This window comes from Cydia strobilella, chromosome 1 (assembly GCF_947568885.1).
Source record: "Cydia strobilella chromosome 1, ilCydStro3.1, whole genome shotgun sequence".
Lineage (NCBI taxonomy): Eukaryota > Metazoa > Arthropoda > Insecta > Lepidoptera > Tortricidae > Cydia > Cydia strobilella.
In genome coordinates, this window is record NC_086041.1 from 9,665,720 (window position 1) to 9,684,244 (window position 18,525).

Genomic DNA, 18,525 nt, shown 5'->3' on the forward strand with positions numbered 1-18,525 from the left:
ACACTGATTTAGCAGTGATAATCGTTTGATAATGTTTAAATTTTATTTATTATTTTTCCCAGAACCAGTAAACAATTATGTGACACATAACTATTTCGAGCAAAAAGAAAAAATACACCGGTCAAAACCGTTTAAAGGTACCTTTTGAGTACCTGTATGCCGGCTGCCGTTCTGGGGCACTTTATACAAAATTACGAAATGGGCCATTTTCCGTTGGTCGAAACAACATAGTTCCTTATTTAACACATATTACTTACTACCTAAGTACCTAGACTAATCTTTTCCGTGATAAAACGGCTTTAGTATGTTTCTTCAGATTTGACTTGGGTTTGAATAAAGCTGGATATGGGCTTTTTATAAATCTTTGAAGTTCATCTTATCACAAAAATCGACTTCGTAATTTATAAAAAAATCCCCTTACGGCCACCATTTGGATTTGATCATCCATCTACCATCCATCATCATTCCATTTAATACCTACGTTACTCGTGTAAGGAAAACATTTAATTTTAAAGTGACTATTACAATATAATTAAAAGCAGTTGATTTATCAAATAACTCGTTTTATTTTTATTTAAGAACAATAACTTACTTTTATGTACTTATTGCTCGAGATCACAGCTTTAGTTTTATAAGAAGAATTGTATTTTTATGGGGCTACAGGTTGATACTAGCCGCTCTTCATACGACCCAAAAACAACCAGAATAGTACCTACTCTCGTCGCATATGAAAAACACTTGTTTTCGATGTAACTAAGTCATATAAAAATATAATCAAATCCTTCTACACAATACCTGCATAATACGCAGCTGAATTATACTTAGTACCTAATAATCAATCAATATACTTAAATAAAATCGCATTAAATATTTAAATATATACAACGATGAAACTTACAAACAAATAACATAAGGGCATGTTTACCTTCACACTCCTAAATTATAATTAGTTACATAAACATTTAAATTATATGCCTGCATGTAAACAAGTTTCTGTAGGTACTACGTAAGTACTGGTAGGAGTGTACATTTGTACAAAATTGACTCTATATCTTTTAATTATATTTAAATACAACATTATTATAGTAAACATTATTAAGTTAAGTACTAAATATTGGCGGTGACGATATTTACAAAAAACAAAGGACATTCACACAATAAAGTACAACTTTACTAAATCTATTGACTCTTGATGACTTAAAACTGTTTAATTCCATATGCTATGCAAAAAAACAATAAACACTAAACATTATTCTAAATGGCAAACATTTCAAATAAAATAATTACCTACGTAATAAAGACTTTTAAGATGATGGCATGTTATTGATACCTTCAATAACTCATTAGTCGACATTTATTTATTTTATTGTCACGCGTGCAATAGAGTAGAAAGTTCGGCTTGGCCAGCCACATTAGGGCTCACGCTAGACAACGTCTATAATGTTTATTTAGGGTCGCCGTCATCGAAAACGATGAGGAGGACTATAGTTGACATTTGAGTTAAAGTCTGGTTCAATAGTTCAGACCTTGTGAAGGAAATAATTAACATCGCAAACATTCCGAGCGACGTAATTACGATCATAAATAACTTTTACTGATCTAAGAAGCCAGCGCTCTTCACAATTTTATAGATCCTTTCCCTAGGGATCTTTTCAGCCTCCCTCTCAACGACCTGCATCTCCTTGTTGGTGAACCACGACTCTCTCGCCAGACCTTCAGCAATCGTTGGATTGTCATAGAAGTCTCGAGACTTGAGAAGTTCACGCGGCAGCTGGCCGTCCTGGGCGGCGTTTTGTTCGACGGCGGGATGCGGGCGGACAAGTGGACCAGCATTCTCAGCGTACTCAACTCCAATTGGCTGAAGCGCCTGGGTAAAGATCAGCGCAGGGTGCGCGTGAGCTGCGGCCACGATGGCAAGGAAAATTAAGCAGCGCATTATCTAAAATTACAAGAACAAGAGTTATTACTGATTAATTCAATAGATACACACACCACTTATAGCAGAAATTTTCTCTGAATAAGTGAAAAAGGTTATTCATTTCTTATTTAATTTCAACGTAGCAAGAAATACGTAAATGTTTAAGAAATAAGATAAAAAGTTCGTAATTGGAAGACCTTAATGGCTTACACGTCAACACTGCTTTGCAATTTATCGTCTCAGCATTATTATTATTATTTATCATATAAGCCTACATAGGTACTATGAATTCGGATTTAAAGCTGATATAAACAATCACGCTGATGAGACAAATGAAAAATCCTTTCAACTGTGGGTTTTAATATCACTGTCAAATAGAACACTGCAAACCCAAACAAACATAAATCACGATTTTAAACTCGAATCAATTCAAAACAAAACACTTACGTTTTGAAAACAAAAATCACGGTCACAACGCGCGTCGTACTGAGTGCGCCCGCGCCTGCATTGCGACTATTATATAGCCTGCGTTGACCTTCCGCCGAGCTTCCGGGACCACTTCCACCTACTTGGGAATTCTACAAATCTTCTCTTCGCAAGCATGTTTTTAATAACCAAAATAATTGCTAATTATGTAACCTGTTAAATACGGTCCGCGATTTATATAGGCAGTTACTAGTTTTTATTAGTAGCCGTTATATGCCACTTCCTTACAATTATTAGGTTCGGACTGACTGCATGAGTGTGATAATGATAATACATAGACGAATTCAGTATGTATACAAGTCATCTCCCCCACTTTCCAGAGATATACATATACCGTTTACGTATGTAAGCCATCCATCTTTTCCCAATCCCCGCGAGCCAGGCGCAAATTTCGTCAGTCATTGCCTCCCAGGCGAAAACTCGTATAGCGGTTAACGGCTAAATATGATGAACCCTCGTGAACGTCAGCTGCCGCTCCGTTGGTGGGTTGAGGAATAAACCCCTTTCATCCCTTTCCTTCCTTTCCTCATCCTCCTTCCTCCCTTCCTTCCTTTTTCCTTTTTTCATCCCTTTTGGGGGTGAAAAGGAGGATTGAATAAAAAGTAGATTTGTTTACAAATTAAGGTATCCAAATTACTAATTCCACGCAGACGAAGTCGCGTGCAAAAGTTAGTAAGCTATATTTACACAATTTGATAATATTTCATTCAAGGGTATATTCCACTAAATATCAAACCTGAGAAATACTTTAAGAAGAATTTAAATACAATTGTAATTGTACAATTTGTATTGTTTACAAATCAGACAACGACCGCTAACACTTCAATGTAAAAGTTTACAAAAATACATATCTTAAAATTAATTTGTCTTAATCAAACACGAAGGTAATCTTTAAATTATTAATAGTTAATTAATCAGTTCTAATATATATTGTATGTAGAAATACAAGTAGCACCTGTACCCATGCCCTGATTAATCTATTGAACATGCAATCGATTACCTCTCCGAACCCAATTAGAGAATGCCGGCATTCGATTAATCTCACAATTGGGTCACTGTAGCTCGCCTTGCTATCTGCATAATCTAGTGGACGAAACGTCGTATTCGTCGTTTAAAACCAAGTATAAACCCCTTTTCCATTTCTCGTTTTATTGATGGCCGATGCCATTTCCGTTGATAGAACTAATAAGCAGTTAAGTACCTACAATATACCTGTATAATAAAACCCTTGATAACTTTAGAGCTAGGGTTTTCATATTTCTGGACTACATGTTGAGTCTTAATACTGTAGGTACCTATACCTATACCTACAGTATTACGAGTACATAAAAATACTTAAGTGCAATGTGACAGATCACATTATACGTATGTTTTTCTCAACATGTATCTCCAGTCCAGATAAGTAATATAGTAATTTAAATTGTATTTTTTCTTATTTACTCGTAATGCATGTTAATTATAAGATGTAATGTTTTGAAAAGATGTGTCCCGCCGAGTTTCTTGCCGGTGCCATATTGGGATACCCTCCTCCAATTGAGGGGGGATTTAAATCTTCTCGAGGCAGAGGTGTAGGGTTAGAACCGCGAGCCGGCGTAGCTTTATTAAAATTTGACGTTCATGTTCATAAGCGCATTGTAATATGCCTACTTGAATAATAGTTAAACCTCTCTCTTTATAGTCTTATTTATATTTTTGGGTACAGCTTCTCTTCGTGATAAACCACGATAAATTATATTTTGATTGGATTTTTGAGAATCGTCTCGATGAGTACCTGTTTAAAGATAGTGCCTACAGTTGGCGATAAAAGCATGTACCAATAAAACTACAAAAAAGACGATGAAGGTTTAACACTAAATATTTTCGCAATGATCTAATAAGAGCAGATTATAACAATTAGTGTAATCAACATAGTAATAATCAGGTGATAACAAGAACAATTAATGAGGTATCTGGTCCATGGCCGCCGCTCGGCGTCACGTGAATCTGCGCAAACGCATATGCGGCCTCAAGCAGTAGCACTGAACTTGCTTTATTTCATGCTGGGACAGTAGGTGCTGCCTTGTGTAGTCTGTACGTAGTGTTTGCGAATAGAATATACTATATACATTTTCAAATTACTGTTGCTGCTATCAATATACTGTGTACCAAACCCATAGGTATACCGTTACTTACTCGTACCCGCAGAGGCAGTCGAATTGAAATGCAAAATGTATCGAAGCTTTGAATGGTATGCGGGTCATTGTGAATTATGCGGCGCACGGTAAACTAGGCCAAATACGGTTGAGAAGAATCATACCTTTTATATTGACCTGTCTGTGAGATGTAATTAATAGGCACATAGAAGCTGCCTGTTCCACTTACAGGCAATTGATATAATTTCCCGTTGCTGCTTCAACATTTAAATCGAATTAAAAAGTTGATTCTGAACTTATCCTTTGATGGAATAATGGATTATTCCATCCAGGAAGGGCTGGAGCCCTTGCTGCGGGCCGTGTATTGTAAAGTGTATTATAAGCTTATGTTCGATGTTTTTTATATATATTTTTAGGTCCTGTCCTATCACATTTTAAATAACTCGTCACCACTCGTTACTCCAGGAGTTCATTATTACAAGAGGTGTACCACTGTTGGAACAAACGGCATGAAAGTGTTAAGTAATAAAATAAAATTCGAGGTAAGTAGCTTAAATTTGCTTAAAGTTAGTATGTCTCACAATATTTTAAATTCGATACGATGATACTTACTAATAGCCCCCGTTTAGCCTATTCTAACAGAATGGTAACTAACGGAACTCTACACTGAGCATGGCCGACATGTTCTTGCCCGATTTTATATAATAACTCGGACATCGTTTAATTAAAATAAGACTAAAAAATCCACAGTAATACATCCGCAGTAATACCCACTCTTACCCTATTTCATGCTAATACATAGTACTTTACAAGTGCGGTAATTAGCAGGTGCCTATGTCGAAAATTTGAAGGACCAAGTACTGTGCAAATAGGTAATTCGCAACGAGTGGCGATTAATTAAAATAAAACACTACCGAAGGATTCCTACTTTTCGCACTTGTATCGTAATGTACTATGTATTATGAATCATCTCGATGAAAACTTTGCAGAAAGCATGTTCACTTTTATAATATATACCTACATACATACATTATGCGGACTTGGGAAGTGACTAGACTTGCAAACTGTTATCAACTTGCATGACATATATCGCGGAGACGCTACAATTTATATTATATGCCGTGGCTACGTTCTTTGGTCACATGACATTGTGTTTTACACTGTCATTTGTGTTGAACTTGTGAGGTGTGAGATATGCTTTGATATGAGCATAGAGTAACTTATACTAGAGCGGTACTGTCATAGTAAATTTTGTAACCCCAGTAAATTCACTGCCATCTGTCGACACACTTTAAAACTAAAAATAAATATTTATAAAAATAGGATAAAATGTATTTAAATATGGATAAATGATTTTTTTTATTTGCATTAATTATTTTTATGATTTTGACCCATGTTCTTTCACTGATATGCGTTAAAATTGTTAAATAACAAACGAAACCGTCAACGCCATCTATACGACAGTAAGCCAAAGCTAGTAGAGCCCTCTGAACGAGAATCAAATTTTCTTGATTTTCGAGGCACGTTTTTTCCTTAGACTGTATACATCTATTACGGAGTTATATCTATCTTTGATATGAGTCAAGTTCTTGGAACACTGCCTCTTCCCTTGACCATTAGATATTTAAACTATGGCGTAGTTTTGTTGACATTGAATTTTTATCAAATATTATATTATGCAACACCATATGATGATTTAATTAAGTACCAATTTTTATTATACGTCGTCGAACGGTATTTTTAGCAGATAAAGGCACTATCCGCATCCGCAATATCGTACTTATCTCCAAGGAGACCTTGAAATATGTTGTGATCGGAATTCAAACCCGGAACGGCTTGTACTAATAGACCAATTTGCTAATTCAATTAAGGTAATTAAGCAAATTATAAACACTTATGGCGTTATTCATAAACGCATTACTAGCTATGAATCGTTTGTCTTTATAGCCATTTAGACTTATGTATTTGTAAGAAAGGGATAAAACATAATTAAAATAAGTTTAAGGCACGTAAAGTTTTATGAATAAGGGGGTTACTCATTGGCTTATAAATAAAGACGAGCCTTACGGGCACTAAGAATGCTGCTAGTTCAGCGGTGTCACTCACGAATTCGAGCCAATCGCGGCAATCGCGCAGTCTAACGCAACTAGTTGCGACCAATCACGCGCGTGATACGAACTCATCAAGTTCATCAAACCAACCAATCGCGTTGTGGCGTTAGACTGCACGATTGGGTCGAATTCGTGTGCGTGACACCGCCGCTGTACTGACACCATTATTAGTGCACGTAATAGTAATTAGTCTTTACGAAGCGAAGTAATATATAAGCCGATGCACTTACTCCTATTGGATATACATCAAACTTTGTTAAATCATAAGGTGTAATGTAAGATTTAAAACAAAAAAAGATAGGGTATCTCCCTTACATGTAAAGTGGGGATATTTTTTTTTCACTTTAATGGTGGAGTGTCGTAGGTTAGGTCTTTCAAAACGAATAGAGGTCTTCAAGTATCAACTACATTATAAATTACACCGTAACATGTTTAGGCCAGGCTTTAAATATTTAATAAAATTTAATTTTTGGTAATCAGTCCGTCACCCGGTAACAGTACGTGGCGTCATCACGTCGCCAGAATGTTTTCTCTGAGATGAACTATCTAAACCGACAACTTGCTTGGCCAAGTTCAATGCAATGCGAACGAGGTCACGCCGCTAATAACATACGAGTATAGTATACTCGTAATATCGTAAGGCGTGGAGAAACACACCAGTCACACCACCTTGTAGGTAGCTACCCAGAAGTAAATTGCTTAGAGGATATACCTATACCTACTTACGAAGAATACTTTCAGGAAGAATTTTATGTAGTCAGACTTCAGAAGAATAATGTAGCCCTGTCAAAATCGAAAAGTGAGTACTGAAATTTCGAATTATCGTTAGATATTTTTAGGAGAAAATAATCATCCAATGTTTTAATAATTTCAATATTTGAAATTATGTTTATTTATGAAAAATCCTTTTCTTAACTCCTACCCTCTCTGTCCTACAGTTTCCAGTTTATCTAATCTTCCTTCATTTATTTACTCACAAGATATAAGTTACTAGGTATATTAAATTAGTAGGTACCAAAGACACTCGTCATTTATGAATGACTACAAAAAAGAAGGAGGTTATCAATTCGACCGTTTTTAGTGAAAATTATCCTCACAGAATAAACACGTAAACTTATTTCACGATTCGTGTATGTACTTAATCATTGTATGATATTTGACTGAACCTATGATTGATTGTAATCTATGTAAACTTAAATGAATAAATATTTAGATCAGTACGGTTTTTACTCACTATTATTTTTAGTCGCTTTTGGCGACATGTTTCGGATTCTTCCATGCAGGTGGCAACATACAGCTTCCGTCCCGATTAAAATTAGGGCGGCGTGCAATTTCAATCGCCTCGCGAATCTTACGCGGCACAAAACATTTCTCCCGTACCAGTAATCTCGCTTTATCGAAACGAATGAAATGGGACGCGCCTATATCGTTCGCGTGCTCTGCCACCGCTGAGTTCCTGGTGTCCATGTTCTTTACGCTGCGTATGTGTCCGACAACCTAGTGGAGACATTCCTTCCGGTCTCACCGACATACGCCCTACCACAATCGCAAGGCATCTCGTATACCCCCGGGCTCCCCAGTGGGTCCTTGTCCTTTGGAGAGCGCAGCAACTGCCTGACTTTGGTATGGGAACGGAAGATTGTCCTAATGCTAAAACTCCGGCGTAATAGACGTCCAATTCTATCCGTTATCCCCTTAATAAAAGGCAAGACGCCCTAATTTCAATCGGGACGGAGGCTGGATGTTGCCACCTGCATGGAAGCCTATATAACTAGGGTCAAGCGGCAAGTGTGTTGTGACGATCGCGGGGACATAGTGGGTGCAGTGTGCTTCACTTCGTTCGATACAGCCGCCCTACCAGACCTTCACTTGACGACTCCATCTGCGGACTGCCCCGCGCCCCCCGCCCCCGCCCCATCAGCGCGTGCGCAACGAGCGACGAGGCGGGCGGCGCGGGCAGTGCACGACGTACAACCGCCGCGGACACTCGTGCCTGAGGAAGGATTCCCAAAGAATCCGAAACATGTCGCCAAAAGCGACTAAAAATAATAGTGAGTAAAAACCGTACTGATCTAAATATTTTGTAATATGTCTCACGATAGTTTAAGTGCGATTAAATTAATAAAATGAAATATTTTCGTAAAGATAATAAAATCGAATATAAATTATTTAACTACTTATATATCATTGTACTGATTGAGTTCACTAAAGTGTCAATATGCGGCAGAATCCAGACGCACATAATTTAAATTTGCATGCATGTGTGATTACAACCAACATTCAAATCTCAACATTGCTGTGTTGTGATTGGGCACTTATCCACCATGTTAGTTTTATCCGATAAAAATCAGTGCTCAGTTAATGTACCCTCCTTGACATTACCGCTCCCACGCCACAAGATCTCCGTCATGGCATAATTTAATCTCATTGTTAAGTAGATAAATAAAGCTAGCCTTCGACATGATGTCCATAAAATTGCTTATAAGGACCCAAAGGACGAAAACGATAACGACGTCGAGGCCTTGAAAACGGAAATCCTGGAGGATAATGAGTGGTGTATCTTAATGCTTGAATATGTTTCCTTCTCCTGAAAGGAAGATGGCCGTATTTGCTCCTAAGAATCTGATAATAGTCTCTCGTTTCCCCTTTAACTGTTGTCGCCCAGGTGGCCACTATATCGCATCCTGGATGTCCACATCCTTTCCATGGCGTTGACGACTCGACTGTTGTCGTAGTCATAGTAGTTGTATTAAACTTTGTTGTATTTGTCGTTGCACTAGATAACTCAGTAGACACACTAGTATTAGGTGTTGAGATTGTAGTTGTAGTAGATGGCGTCGTTTCCATTGTTGTTGTAGGAGCGGATGTTGAACACGTGCATGCTCTACCATCGGTTACACTGGATGCCTCAGTAGATAAAGTAGTCGTTGATGTACTTGGGGTTGTAATGGTTGTCGATGTAGTAGGTATGGTGGTACTAGGTGTGGTCGATGTTGTTGTGGTGGTATCAGTAGGCGCTGAACAAGTGCATGCTTTAAATGACTCCGTAGACACAGTAGTTGTACTGGTACTAGGAGTTGTAACGGTTGCTGATGTACTAGCTGTAGTGGTACTAGGTGTGGTGGCTATTTTTGTAGTAGTACTAGCTGTGGTCACTGCCGTTGTAGTGGTGATTATAGGCGTTGAACACGTGCATGCTCTACCATTGGTTACACTAGACGCGTCAGTAGATAATGTAGTCGCAGTAGACGTGGTGGTACTAGGTATGGTCGATGTTGTTGTGTTGGTATCAATAGGCGCTGAACAAGTGCATGATTTAAACGACTCCGTAGACACAGTAGTTGAACTGGTACTAGTTGTAACGGTTGCAGATGTACTAGCTGTAGTGGTACTAGGTGTGGCGGATATTGTTGTAGTAGTACTAGCTGTGGTCGCTGCCGTTGTAGTGGTCATTATAGGCGTTGAACACTTGCATGCTTTAGGTGACTCAGTAGAAACAGTAGTCGTAGTAGTTTTAGGGGTTGTTTCAGACTTTGTTGTATTAGTCATTGCACTAGGAAACTCAGTAGACACATTACTAGTAAGTGTTGTGATTGTAGACATTGTAGTGGTAGTAGATGGCGTCGTTTCCATTGTTGTTGTAGTAGTTGTTGAACACGTGCATGCTCTACCATCGGTTACATTACATGCCTCAGTAGATAAATTAGTCGTTGATGTACTAGGAGTAATGGTTGTAGGTGTAGTAGTAGGTGTAGTACTAGGTGTACTAGGTGTCGTTGAAGTGGTAATAGCATTCGTTGAACAAGTGCATGCTTTAGATGCCTCGGTAGACAAAGTAGTCGTTGTAGTATTTGGAACTGTAGTAGTAGTCGATGTAGTTGTTGTAGTCTTTGCCGTTGTAGTGGTATTAGTAGGCGTTGAACACGTACATGCTTTGTATGACTTCATAGACAAAGTGATCTCATTTTCTGTAGATGAAGATGATAATGGATCTGTATTTTGACGTCTATATTTGAACCCATATGTGAGAACGTTTATCAGTGGGTTTTCTGAGATTGTACTAAAAAACGTGGCAGCATCTGTTGATTCGTCAGGCGGTCTCAAATAAAATGTTGACAGTGCTGTGTCATTTACAGGGAGATTAGTAAGGTAATCATCATCATCATAAATATATGAAGCTGTAGTAGTATCACTGGGTATTAATATTGATTTACGCGCTGATATAGTGGTTGTATTTACACACTCTTCTCGGCTGATTTCCCTGTATACTGAAAAAGTTATTTTTGGCATAATTAATAAATTAGGTACTTATATTATCAAAATTAAGTTTTGTTTACCATTTTGAAATTGGACGAACCTGTTTTAAAATCACAGTTGTATTCTAACATGTCACACAAGTCACCGAACGTTCGTCGTATTGAAGTGTTTTCATTTTGACCACAAACAGGAATCCACGTATGGTTACAAATTTCTGATTGCACGCAAGCGTCAAGTGGCTAAAATTTGAAGCAAATTGTTGGTTTTTAATTAGCATAGTTGCATATGTACAACTATTACAATTATAAACATAATATTCTCCTACTTGTATAAAGTGTGTGCATGATGGTCTACTTGTACGAATAATATACACTGAAATAAAAATATTAAATCAGACCAAGTCAAAATATAAAACAGAGATTAATTGAAAAGTTATGAAAACCATAATGCGAAAAATAAACAAGTATTAATTATTACACTTACGAATTACAAGTATGGTTTTCATGTTTTTCTTCCATAGTTTTATTGTAGTAAGCTCTAATAATCGGTTTTACACGCTTTTACTTTGCTTCACTCCATATGTTTTATTGTATATTTATTTTACTGCTCCGAGCCAATCGTGACTATTTTTATGACAACTATAAATTTCAGCCGGGTAAACAATTTTCAATGTAATATGGTCCTGGTTAAATCTAATAATAATACTCCATTGAGACAACACACAAGCAAAACCATATTTAATAATTTGGCTTTTGCTTGTATTAAATAAACACAATTTAAGTACCTACTTGGCAATTTCTTTTTTACAAAATATAGAAATCGAAACAAGTTAAAAAAATTAAAAATAAGACGTCTTCCAAACACCAAAAATTTAGCGGTTAAGTATAATTTCTGCCATTGTAGGTGATTGTATCCATAGGGAGTTGTAATAGATATCGACGTCATATTTGGCGGTATATTTACAACAGTACCTGGTTGTAGTTACACCTTGTAGTAGGTATATGTGACGTTTTCAATCAAAAGGTACCACATTGTCGCTTACCATAAGGACGAAAATTGTTTGTATCTTTATACGAAAAACCTGTCAGAGCGTCCTTATGGCAAGCGATAATGTGGTACCTTTTGCTTGAAAATGACACATATTATGTATCATCAGCTAGAAACTACTAAATAATAATAATAAATAAATCTTTATTGTTCACTAAATATTTTTATTTTTCATCAATATCTTTCTATACTAAAACTATTTAAAAAGAGAGAGTACCCTTTTTAACCACTTTTCAAAAAAGAGATGTCGTCGTTTTTTCTATTATTATGCTAATTGACACCTAAGATGTTTTTAAATATATATTATCATTTGTATAAAAAAAATCGAAACCCGCGTTTCAACTTTCAACTCATTCATTGCGGTATAGCAAAGTATGCTTAGGTACGAGTGTAAGATATAACCAGTAAAACTCCAAACAATAAGTATAGGACAAACTTATATTTATTATCCGTTACAATCATAAACCTTTTAGTCCAACCAACCCTCTCCTTTCTTGCCTTTTTTTTCTTTTTTTTTAATTTCTCGTTTCCCGCCATGGGCAACGACCCGCCAATTTTCGAACCTCAGCCAACGCTGATATTTGTTCTCAATTGTCGAGTCGTTCAAACATTATCAAATATTTCAAATAAATTGCATATTATGACACACATACATGAAACTAAACCAATATAAATGTAATAACAATTTTGGAACCTTACACTCGACCATCCTGATAACGTGTATGCCCCCATACACGCATCCGGTGAAACCTTACACTTGGCCCATTTTAGAGTTACACAAAAATAATTAATTACTTAAGAGACGACATTTTCCTCTATAAAATTTTAAATAAATACTTTACAATTACGTAAAACTTAAGAGCAGTAACCGGAAAGATAAACTTATGTACAAATGTTATAATATTATATTATCACACATATTTTTAAATACTCGTATTCGCCTCTCGATGCATGAGGGATTAGTTGTACTGTACCTCTCGGTTCGTGAGGTGTTGGTTGTGCCTCTCGGTTCGCGAGGACTTACTGGCACCCTATTCAGTTGAGAAGGGTTTAAATGCTCAGTCATCTTATCTATTCGTTTACATTTCACAAATACTCAAAACAAATCTATTCAAAAAAAATAAAAAAAAAATATGTCAATGATTCTTGTGAACAACATAACGATAACAGTTAGTTCAAATCATCCGCTAAGAATCATTATACATAAAAATTGCCTTAACCTAAAATAATAATACTTCCCCGAAACATAGCAATCAACGTTTCGATAAACACTAACTGTGAACTGCTACAAACAAATCATTCTTCATCACTAGACTTATTATTCTCGGTATCAGTATCAGTATCATTATCCTTATTGCTAATCTCTAGAGCTGTTAAGTGAATCCATGGTTTCATTCGATCAGCAGCTATCACTGTCAGTCGCTTTCTTTTTGTGCCTTCAAACCCTGGGATCGACGCTACTTTATAACGGTCGTTGCCTAACACCTTCACAATACGAAACGGACCTTCATATGATGGTAAAAGCTTTGTGCTTTTACCTTGATTGTAAAATGCCGTTTTCGTGATTTTCACTAACTCGCCCTTCTTATATATTCTTGCCGGCCGCCTACCTTTGTCATAATACTCTTTTTGATAACGTTGTTCTCTTTCAATTTTATCACTAACTTCTTTTTGTAACGTTTGTAAATCACTAACTTCGTGCAAATCGTTTGATATTTCATTTAAAATTGGATTAACTTCACTACCCATTGACGGCCCAAACATTACTTCGGTTGGTGTTCTACCTGTAGTTTTTTGAACAGTATTATTTAACCCCCATTGTATTCTGCCCAATTTGTTGTCCCAGTTCTTTTCATCGTCGTTAAAATTTAGAGCTTTTAATGAATCTAAAATAGTGCGATTATAACGCTCGACTTGCCCATTAGCTCGAGGGCTCGCTACCGCATTCAACACATGTTTGATGCCTCGATTAAGACAAAACCTTCTAAAAATATTTGAGGTGAAACAGCTACCTCGGTCGCTTATTAATCGATCAGGGGTTCGAAATATATCAAATATATCCTCTAAGATCTTTAAGACATTTTGGGTATTAGTATTCCTTACTGATTTAATAAACGCGAACTTGGTAAAAGAGTCTACGATCACTAAGATATGAGTATGTCCCTTTTTTGATTTTACGAAAGGCCCAAGGTGATCAATGTGTAAGGTGTGGAAAGGCTTGTCAACTTTCTGTATAGGATGTAATACACCTTCTCGTGTAGTAGATTTTTTTGCATATGCGCACTCAATACACGCACCGACGTATTTCTTCACAAAACGAGACATTTTGGAAAACCAATAACTTTTCTTTATTCTATCGTATGTTTTCTCAAAACCTAGGTGACCGATGTCGTCGTGGTTCATTCTACATAGTTGCCATCTTGCACCCTTCGGAACAACCCATCTTAAATCATTTTTATCCCCACCTATGCATTTGAAAAGCTTATTATTCCGTACAACATAATTATCTTTGATATATTCTAGCCCCTTTGTATCCAGATCACTTAGAAGTATATCTCGAATCCTACATAATTCTGAGTCTCCTAGCTGAAGGGTTAGTAGCCAATCCTCTTCACTAATGGACATTACAGATGGAAAAGGCTCGACAGTGTAAGTTTCTTTTGCAGGTATCGGATTTCGCGATAATGCATCGACGTGACACATCTTTGTACCGGCTCTATATTCCACCGAACAATCAAACTCCTGAAGGGCTAGCCACCAGCGAGCAATACGAGGAATTAAATCACGTTTCTGAAACGTAGAGCGTAATGCACTGCAGTCGGTGATTATTCGAAAAGGTCTTCCTAGCAAGTAAACTCGAAATCTTTTTAATGAGCACACGACAGCCAATGTTTCGAGCTCATACGAATGAAAATTCTTTTCCTCAGGAGACGTCTGACGACTGTAGTATGCCACCGGTTGAAAAGGCTCTGTCGGGTTTGAACGCTGCAATAGTATGCCACCTATACCTATCCTACTCGCATCAGTATGCAGTTCGGTTTCGGCTGAGGGGTCGAAAATGGCTAGCACTGGTCTATCTATTAACCGATCTTTTAGTTTTTGAAATGCGTCAGACTGCTCAGCACCCCATTCCCATACCGCGTTCTTTTTTAGTAACATAGTCAGCGGCGCAGCCAGCTGCGCAAACCCTTGTGTAAACTTCCGGAAATAGCTAACGAGTCCTAGAAATTGACGCACTCCATGCACATTCTCGGGACACGGAAAATTTGCCACACTTTTAATTTTGCTTTCACCTGGTCTCATTCCTGTAGAACTGATCTCATAGCCAAGATAATCAATTTGATTCTGAAGGAAACTACACTTTGTTAGATTAAGTGTCAACTTAGCTTTTTCTAGCAATTGTAAAACGTCTTCCAACCGATTAAGACATTCATCAACGGTTTTCCCAAATACAAGTAAGTCGTCTATGTAAACAGTAGCCTTGTCGTACCTTGCCTGGCCTAGAACATGATTCATCATCCGCTGAAACACTGCGGGTGCATTTGCAAGGCCGAACGGCATTCGATTAAATTCGTATTGGCCGTCCGGCGTGACAAACGAAGTGAGATGTTTAGACTCTTCAGAGATTGGAACCTGATAATACCCTGACATTAGATCAAGAGTGACGAACCATGCCTGTCCTGACAGACGAGATATTTCTTCGTCAATAATAGGCATCGGATATCGCTCCTTATTTGTTATAGAGTTAAGCATACGATAATCGACACACATGCGCATTTTTCCATCTTTCTTTCTCACAAGTATAATCGGACTTGCATAACTAGAAACAGATTCTCTGATGATTCCAGCGTCCATCATCTCTTCGACCATACCGCGAACTTTATCACGCTCATGATGGGACAGTCTATAGGGCCGATATACTACGGTGCGCTGATTATTTAATTCAATTTTCATTTCCGTTACATCTGTGCAACCCAAACTGCTAAGATCCGAGGCAAAACAATGTTCATAACGTTTCAGTAAATTCATTAATCGAAACTTGTCATGTTCTTCTACAAAATCACCAACACGTACTTGAGATTCATCAATTTGCTTACTTTTCTGACTTTGCTCCGTAATAATGTCTGACGCTCCCTGTGTAATACGATTCACAATATCTACCTTTTCGCCCCGGGCAAACACAAACTCTTTATAAATCAAGCACGGTAGTGTACACGGTGTAACTGTAATATATAAACTCCCTTTGTTGACTTGGTATATACCTCCACAGACTACAAATTGTTCATTAGGTCTCCCAACAATATTTGTATTTAATAGCAAGCTTCCTGTAAAACTAAATTCAGTAGTCGCTTTAACACTTGCAGCGCCAAATAATTTATTGTTGCTTTTTAACCTAAGTCGAACTAAACGCTCTTCATTATCATCACTAAGGTTGCGACTGGGTATAACTGTACCAATATCCAAAAATTGCAACTTAGTCGCATCTTTATATACAACTATATGTGGTTGCTCTGTAAATGTTTGGCCAATAAGCACCGGTTTTTCAAGCAAGTAATCATCTACAACTTTACATTTCGATACGGCGCTTACCCCGTCGACTGTAATATCAAGTGTAATAGAACCTAATGAATTTACTAAACCATTACCAAACCCTTTTAGCGTGGAAGGTTCTCCATCATGAGATATCCCTAAACCTATTAGAGAAGATGATTTTATCAATGTCGCCTCGCTCCCAAAATCTATAAACGCTTGAAAAGGGTCCCCATTAATTATTACTAGCTTAGTATATTTTGTACTTGGATTTTGATTGGATATACACATCGTTTTCTGAGTTTGTTCAGGTTTAATATTACTCTTATTTGTTTTAAGGAAACAGGTCTCCTCTGTATGACCAATTTTCTTGCAACGACTACAATGACGTAAAGGTTTTGAACATTGTAAATATGAATGACCCTTTTCTTTGCAATTGAAACATCCTGGTTTGGATCCCGACCGGTTATACTGGGTATTCTTACTACTATCTGCTGAACTCGAGAAGGCATTACTTTGATTTTTATTTTTGAAAGCGAGTGACAAAGAAGTTTGTTGTGTATTACTGTGACTTAATAAAAATTGCAAAAGTTGTTCGGGTTCATTACAGCGTAAAGCCAGTGCGCTGGATTTAATTGTCCTATCACTGATACCGTGAATAATACATTCGGCTGCACGCTTTCCAGAAATGTCGCATTGATGTAGAAGTGCTAACTTTTCATAGTAATAAGTTTCAATTTCTTCGTTATACTTACTTTTACGTCTTAGCATATCCTCCAGGGCTTGGCCGTAATTTTGCTCAGAAGGAAAAGCCTTAGTTAGTTTGTCTTGCCACTCTTTCCAAGTGTATAAAATTGTATTTAAACTTTCATACCAAGTCTTTGCTAAGCCCTGTAGTTTTTGCATGGCAAAATGTATGGTCGTCCTTTCATCCCAGCCATAGACAGTAGCACATTCATTTACCTTTTTGAGCCAAATATCAATGCGTTGCGTTTTGTTTGAAGGATGGAACTCAGGAAGGATATTCTTTGTATTTATGTGTTTATTAGTACTGTTTTGTGCTACTTGAGTCGATGGCTGTGATGTTGATTTACATTTAAGCGCATTTATAAGATTAACTATGTCTTTGGAACAGAATAAAGGGCTACGCGAACGTCGAGAATTTAATTCGGGTACCTTAACATAATTAACTTCCTCGCGACGCCGTGTTCTACGAAGCTCATACTCGCGAGAGTAGCGTTGTTCATCGCGAGTTGGTGGTGAAAATCGAGGCTCATTACTGCCACGATGCACGATGCGGTGCTCGCTATTCCACTCGCAGCGACGCTCGCTGTTGCACTCACTGCGGCATTCGCTGCGACGTTCGCTATGGCGCTCGCTACGATGTTCGCGACTGCGCGGGCTATACGGGTCGCGGCGCTCGCGGCTGCGCGGGCTTCGATGCCCGTGAACACGATGGCTGCGTTGTTCGCGTTGGCGCGTGTTGCATGGCGATCGACGCTCGCGACTGCGCGGGCTGCGTAGGCCGCGCCTACGATCACTCCATGGGCTACGATGCTCTCGATTTCGTTGACTACCTAGACTACGATACCCTGGGCTGCGCAGACTACGACGCACACTACTCCGCGGGCTAAGATATTCACGACTGCGCGGACTGCGGTGGCTGCGACGTTCACGGCTGCGCGATCGGCGAAACTCGTAGTTACGCATGTATTCCTCTGCCTGCTGATCGAGTTCCTTATCGCGCAGTTGATCGCCCACCAACTCCTCTTGTTCGCGCTCCAACGAACGCTGGCTGTGGCTTCGGCTGCGCGCAGCGGCGCCGTCAACTCTATTACCCTGGACCTCAGGCGTAGCCAGGTTGCGATGCTCGACATCTGGGTTGTCCATTTGCTCAGCCATCTCCGTATATATAGTTGTGCACATGAAAGAAAACATTATGATTGTAGCTTACCGTAACCTTAAATATTAAACAGAAAATATGGTGAAATTTTAGTAGTAGCTAGATGTTATACTTTACCCTTATGTATTAACACCATAGCCT

At 38.0% G+C, this 18,525-nt stretch overlaps 2 protein-coding genes and 1 long non-coding RNA gene across 5 annotated transcripts in view; all 3 read right to left on the bottom strand.

The window, feature by feature from the left end:
• Window positions 1-18,525, bottom strand: part of LOC134741220 (uncharacterized) — a 257,435-nt gene that overhangs the window by 84,644 nt on the left and 154,266 nt on the right. The window lies entirely within an intron of this gene.
• On the bottom strand, window positions 632-2,463 carry LOC134747032 (uncharacterized). Its single transcript, XM_063681593.1, has 2 exons — window positions 2,366-2,463; window positions 632-1,939 (listed from the first exon to the last, which is right to left on the bottom strand). The coding sequence occupies exon 2, from the start codon at window positions 1,934-1,936 to the stop codon at window positions 1,592-1,594; it is 345 nt and encodes a 114-aa protein (XP_063537663.1). The 5' UTR covers window positions 1,937-1,939; window positions 2,366-2,463; the 3' UTR covers window positions 632-1,591.
• On the bottom strand, window positions 8,840-11,542 carry LOC134747042 (mucin-2-like). 2 transcript variants are annotated; one of them, XM_063681604.1, is made up of 4 exons: window positions 11,388-11,542; window positions 11,230-11,276; window positions 11,005-11,143; window positions 8,840-10,915 (listed from the first exon to the last, which is right to left on the bottom strand). In XM_063681604.1, exons 1-4 carry the CDS (start codon window positions 11,407-11,409, stop codon window positions 9,096-9,098), a joined length of 2,028 nt encoding a protein of 675 aa, XP_063537674.1. In that variant the 5' UTR covers window positions 11,410-11,542; the 3' UTR covers window positions 8,840-9,095. The 2 variants fall into 2 exon arrangements, with proteins under 2 accessions (XP_063537674.1, XP_063537681.1); XM_063681611.1 differs by lacking the exon at window positions 11,230-11,276 and having other exon boundaries at window positions 11,388-11,541.